Here is a 6,926-nt window from a genome sequence, read left to right on the forward strand (position 1 = left end):
ATATATCATATAATAATATAATTTAAATCAAAAAATATTCAATATTAATAAATTTCGAAGGTATTGAGGAGACAATTTATAATGGTATAACTTGTCAAAATAAAAACATATTTTTTAAATTAATATACAATTATGTAATTTAATGTGATAAGGGTGTAAAATGAAAATTGAAAAACAAAGGGACTTACCATAAATTATATAATTAACTACAAGAGTATAAAGTAGAAGTGTTAAAAATATTTTTTCGTGGTAATATATGATATAATAATATAATTAAATAAAAATATATTCAATATTAGACTTATTTTAAGGTATTGACATGACGATTATAATGATGTAACTTGTTAAAATTAGAACGTATTTTTTAACGTATTTTAGCTAATATATAATTATGTATCTTAATGTGATAAGGGTATAAAAAAAACTATAAAAATAAATTAATTAACTACAGAATATGACATATAATTTAAAAATTAACAAGTATAATAAAAAATGAGTATGTAAGATGAACAAGATGAATAAAAGGTATGAAAATACTTCATGATAGGTTAATTTAGTTGTAGATCTAATTTTAGTTAATATAAAATTATGTATTTTAATGTGATAATGGTGTAAAAATAAATGATGTATCATAAATTAAATAAATAACTATAAAAGTATAAATCGTAAATATTAAAACTATTTTTTCACAGTATATATAATAATATAATTAAGTCAAAAACTATTCAATATTGGACTCATTTCGAAGATATTAACGAGATGATTATAATGATGTAATTTGTTAAAATAAAAATGTATTTTTTAAATATATTTTAATTGATATACGATTATATATATTAATTTGATAAATATATAAAATAAAAAATATAAAAATAAAAGACGTAAAATAAATTAATCAATTATAGGAGTATAAAATATAAATTTAAAATTATAATTTTAAAAAATTTTGGTTGAACGTGAAAGGTTGAGTATGTAAGGGGTGAATATGTGAGGAGGAAGGGGTGAAAAAGAGTGGGGATATCAACCCTTAAGTCAAGTCTCGGTCAGTAGTCTCACACACACTCTTATTATATCTATATCTCTCTCACTCTCACTCTCACTCTCACTCTCACTCTCTTACACACACTTTCTCTCTCTATATCTATATATAACACCCACACACTCACTTTATGTATATACCATCTCTCACACACATAATCTATAGATACAGATAGGTACACAGAGATAGAAGTGCATGGATGGAGGTGCAAAAGGGGAACGCAGTTATGCTGAGGGATTACAGGAAAGGAAACTGGACGGTGGAAGAAACAATGGTTTTGATCGAGGCCAAGAAGTTGGATGAACAAAGAAGATCAATGGTGAGAGGTACCCCATCTACTACCACCAAACCCACCGGCGCCGGCGGTGAACTCCGGTGGAAATGGATCGAAGAATACTGCTGGAAAAAAGGTTGTTTCAGAAGCCAAAACCAGTGCAACGATAAGTGGGATAATCTAATGAGAGATTTCAAGAAAGTAAGAGAGTTTGAGAGAAGAAGAATGTCTGTGAAAGACAACAATAGCGATGGGGTTGGTGGCGATGGATCGTATTGGAAGATGGAGAAGATGGAGAGGAAGAATCATAATCTGCCATCAAATTTGTTGCCACAAATTTATGAAGCTTTGGCTCATGTTGTGGAGGCTAAATTGGGAATTTCAGTTCTTCCGACGTCCGTGGTTTTCCGGCCTTGCACCAGTACTACCACCAGTCCTCCTCCACTTCCACCACCGCCACCGCCACCGCCACCGCCACCGCCACCACCACCACCACCACCACCACCATCACCATCACCATCACCATCACCATCACCATTAGAAGCAGGAGCAGGAGGAGGTGTTCAGCTGCCGTTGCCAACAGAAGGTTCTCTTCTTATCCTTTCCCTCTTGCATGTTTTACCTAAAAACAAGTTAATTAGATTTGTGTTCTATTTTATTTTTAACGAATCAAATAACTAAAAATAAACAAACAAATTATATGTATATATAGAGAGAGAGAGGGGGACGGCTATAGAAATTTAAAATTGGTTAGGAACCCGTGAATTACACATAATACCACACATGAAATATCATTCAGAAGATGTTTAATGATTAATAACACATAGCCTATTCATGTCAGAGTGTGATTCATGATGAATTACATTTTCACCATATTCACTATGAATATGTTTTATTGATGAATATTCATCATAAAGGACACGTAATCTGTTGTCGTTCTCAGGTTTTTAATCAATTTATATATACAAAGAGAGAAAGAGAGGAGGAAAAATCAAAGAAAACCGTTAATTAAAAAAAATTCAAGATTACATGTCATTGTAAAGTAAAATTATATACAATTTACGCTAAGAAATATACAATAGAAAGGATTGTTCTCAATTTTGATATATTTACACACTTTTACGTTATCAAGAAATATACGACGAATCACAAGTGTTGTGTCTGATTGGTTTGAGGTTGGCTCCAAATGTTAAAAGTATCAAGAGGTCCAGATTCAAATCCAAGGAGGAATAAAAATCTTTTGCGGCTACGAAGGTTCAAATACGATAATTTCGGGTTATCTGCAAAGCAGGTGATCGTCATGGGATTAATTGACATAACGGGTTAGATATACAAGTTAATAAAAAAAATTATACGACGATTTTTTATCATGAATTCTAATCCAAATTTATTTTTCTCACAAATATAGTTTATGTCATTTCAGCATATTGTGAGTTCCAATCTTTAATCTTATTGTATGCATGCTACCCTATGTAGATCAATGATGTCGCCGCCAACATATGTATCTTTATAAACCAAGTCAAATCATAAAAGAGTTAAAAAGTCATTAATATAATTATAAACAAAAATATTAAAATATTTTTTGATGGATCAAAAATGGTACATATCAAAAAACATTAAAATGCTAAAAGATACTGGCTTTTTCCTATTAAAAAGTATGAAATGCAATAAAAAGAATTAGAAAATAAGGCATTCTATGGTAAATAATAAAACCAACACATATATATAGAAAGAGAGAATCTTCAAACAAAAACGTTAATTATTTAAGAAAATAAAAAAAATATTGTTAATGTATAAAATCACATGTAATTTTGTATTAACATAAAAAAAATGGAAACGTAAGACTTTTGAAACATTATGATTTTGTATCTGAATATATACATATATATATATATATATATGAATCATGTATGATTTTGAACACTAATGGTATTTTTCTTGTTTTCTTAAATAGTTAGTATTCTCGTTGAACTTATCTCTACATATATACAGAGAGGTTCATTTGTGAAGTGCTAAATGTATGAGAAATAGAGAAGTGATCTTAACCCTTCATCTGGTCAATCTTTACGGCTTTGACTGTGAAGCACGGGATAATTCGGTTACATGGTATGTAGAAGATAAAGGGATAGTTTTATCGCTTTTACAAATAAGCGGCAAACACATGATATATGAACTCGCGTGATTCACATATAAACTATATGTCCATATGTGAACTCGTGTGATTCACATATGTATTATATATGTGCATGTGTGAACCTATGTGATTTGCATATGAACTATTTAACTAATTAGTTCATATGTGAATCACACGGTTTCATATTTGAATTAGTTAAATTGTTCATATGTAAATCACAACGGTTTATATGTAATCAGTTAAATAGTTCATATGTGAATCACATAAGTTCACATCTGCACAAATGGTTCATATGTGATTCACACGAGTTTACATATGCACTTTTTTTCCGTCTATTCGTAAAAATTACGAAGTTGCCCCTCTATTTTTTCACATAGTTGTTACCATGTCGTAAATCATGTATGATTTTGTATGTGAATATGTATTTGAATTATCATATGATTTTGTACGAGAATCATATGTGATTTTGTACATTAACAACATTTTTCTTGTTTTTTTAAATATATAGACTTTCGTGAGACCTGTGAGACCATTTTTTTACACTTGAAACTTCATAACAAAACGATGTGAAGGTAACCTTCATGGTGTATTTGCTGTGAAAGTTCGATATTTTTTAACATTCACAACGTTTTGCTGTGAAGTTTCAAGTGCAAAAAATGGTCTCATGAAAACAGATTGATCTCACGTGAAGCCAACACACACACTCTCTCTATCTATCTATATATATATATATATATATATATATGAAGTGAATAAATATATTTGATTTTAATCTTTACGCTAATCACGATATACAAATCCGAAGAAAAATGTTTTATTCAATAAATAAATAATTAGCAAAATAATTTTTTCTTGAAATAGTTTATATTAATATATCTATACTATATTATAAAATATTTGACAAAAACCATTAAAAATATTTTTTATGTATGAAGTACTGTTTATTGATGCATATTACTTAAAATTCAAGATTATAAATTGTGCGTAAGTACAACTTATTAAAACTCCATATATGAATTCGTGTAACTAATTGGAGATAAATATAGTCAGATACAAGATAAGTATTTCATTTTAAATATAAAAAAATAAAATATAATTAGGATAATCATTGAGTTTTAACAGAATACTTATTATATTTCTTATAAAAAATTGTATTATGAAATCAAAAATAAATTACTTTGTTATTATCTAAATTAAATTATAATAAAAAATTTATATAAAAAACAATAATTTTTATATAGTTAATTTGATATTGATATTGATATATTTGACGTCTTCGAATTTATATATTATTCAAAAATAAAAACATTATTCTTTTTTCAAAACCACATAAAAAACGTATTATAACATTTACAAAGACGGAATAAAGCAAAGCATTAAAATCGAGATATATCTCGCTGCATTGCACGAGTACCCTTCTAGTCATTAAAAAGACTAATGAAAAAAATAAAAAATAATAATAATATATCATTAAAAATATTAAGTTTGCATTTATTTATATTTTGTTTTATTAAAAAAAATGTAATGTTTGAGCTATGATTTCTTAAAGAGTACAATTTTGAGGAAATTATTTCAAAATGAATCTTATTTTGTTTTTATTTTATTTTGAGGAAAACCTAATTTTCAAAAAAATTATTTTGGTCCATGACGACACATATTAAACAATAAAGTTTAATAACTTCATTAAACTAATTTTTTTGTTTATAAAATCATCATGATTTTAATTATTTCTGTATAGTAATAACTATTGAACCAAATTAGAAATAATATTAAAATATATAACTAGGTGTTGTAGTTTGTTGTTTTTGTAGACACCGGAAAAAGGAACGTAGGGAATCAAACAGAGTAATTCATTCACTAATACAGGATTCATAAACATTAATAAGAATGTAACAATTGATCGAAACCAAATCAAAATGAAGATTTTGAGTTGATTTTTCGTTCCAACATGTCTTTCAAATTTAAAGAAATGATTGTTTATAAGAAAGAAATGATTTTTGAGATTGAATGTTTTGTAAAATAACATGTTAATGAGTATAATTATTGCGATCTTAGGAAAGAGAAGAAGGTCAAGTGAAGAAGGAAGTGGATTGATGGAAGCCATTAAAGGGTATGAAGAGAGAGAAGAAACAAGGCATAAGGAGTTGTACATTATGCATCAAAAGAGGTACAAGATTGAAGAGTCAAAGATTGAAATGGAAAGACAAGGTTTTAATGGATTGGTTGATGCTATTAATAATCTTTCCCATTCTATCCTCGCTTTTACTTCACAAAGGACTCCTCATTAATTATTTTCTTACATATAATATATATATATATATATATATATATAAAATCAGGTTTATGGAAAAGCTGATAACATTTTAATAGTCATTTGTCTATATAGTATACGTATGTATATACATGTAATTTGTCTAGTATACACATGTGTATTACATACACACGTGCATGAAAGTCCAAAAAAATCTTCAACTATTTAATTTGTGTATACATGTACATACTGTAGAGATTAATGATTGTTAAGTTATTTTTCAGTTTTTCCCATAACCTCATAATATGTCTCTTTCTTTCTCTCTCTCTCTCTCTCTATATATATATATATATAACGTATTTTTTACAATACATAATGTAAACTTTACACAATATAATACGATCATTTATTCTTATAAAAGGAAAAATATCTCGCATGATCATGTCTATATATAATAATGACATGGTAGGATTGCATGGTTAGTAATGAATTTTTTTACTATTTTTCGCTTTTATGTACATAATTAATTAATTCCATCATCTGTAATTAGGATAAACTTTTTTTACTATTAATATCATATATTGCTTATTAGAGTATAAAACTTTTATATTCAACTTTGCAATGTATTATTAGATTAGATGTGTATAAAACTTTAATGTTTAGCTTTATAAAATTATCAAGAGTTAAGTTACAAATTTGGTTTGATCTTGGACCCTCAAATTCATGGTTAAAGTCTCTATGTTTTTCCTTTTAAGCTAATTTCCGTTAAAAGACTTTGTCAAATCAGAGGTGTTTTCCGAACAAATTTTATTATAATAACTAAAATAAAAATAGAATACAAAACGTGATATGACAATCAAAATAAAAAGGAGACATCGCCAATCCAAACAAAAAACTTGGGTTGAGGAGGAGATGTTTCCTAAAGCAAATGAAGATGAATATACCACCATCACACCATCCCTTAGTCTTACCACCCACCATCGGCCTCCCCCAAACGCCCATCTCCGTCGGCCTCGTCCACTCTCGTCGCCCTCCCCCCTTGCGCACACACCATCTCTGGCGACTTGTCGACTTCTCCCCTTCCCTGAACACCATCTTCTTCGTCTTCTTCCCCTTCCCCCACACCAACCTCCTTCATATTTGAACTAGAGGACCCTATCCATGAATTTTAGGGTCTAGGATCCACTATTGTAATTTGCAGCAAACCAAAGGGTTGAAATTTGTAATT

At 28.4% G+C, this 6,926-nt stretch overlaps 1 protein-coding gene across 1 annotated transcript; it reads left to right on the forward strand.

Moving 5' to 3' along the window:
- Nucleotides 1-1,238: 1,238 nt before the first annotated feature.
- LOC112504474 (nuclear receptor corepressor 1-like) lies at nucleotides 1,239-5,735 on the forward strand. The gene is made up of 2 exons (XM_025108416.1): nucleotides 1,239-1,817; nucleotides 5,508-5,735. The coding sequence occupies exons 1-2, from the start codon at nucleotides 1,239-1,241 to the stop codon at nucleotides 5,733-5,735; spliced, it is 807 nt and encodes a 268-aa protein (XP_024964184.1).
- The last annotated feature ends 1,191 nt before the right edge of the window (nucleotides 5,736-6,926 follow it).

This window comes from Cynara cardunculus, unplaced genomic scaffold (genome assembly GCF_001531365.2).
Source record: "Cynara cardunculus var. scolymus isolate 2C unplaced genomic scaffold, CcrdV1 Un_Scaffold_5693, whole genome shotgun sequence".
Lineage (NCBI taxonomy): Eukaryota > Viridiplantae > Streptophyta > Magnoliopsida > Asterales > Asteraceae > Cynara > Cynara cardunculus.

What these genes read in the sequence shown, in the direction of transcription:
- LOC112504474 (XM_025108416.1), top strand. Translation starts at nt 1,239, where the DNA reads ATGGAGGTGCAAAAGGGGAACGCAGTTATGCTGAGGGATTACAGGAAA. An exon ending in CACCACCACCACCACCACCA is followed by an intron (nt 1,818 to 5,507) that starts CCATCACCATCA and finishes ATCTTAGGAAAG; the next exon opens with AGAAGAAGGTCAAGTGAAGA.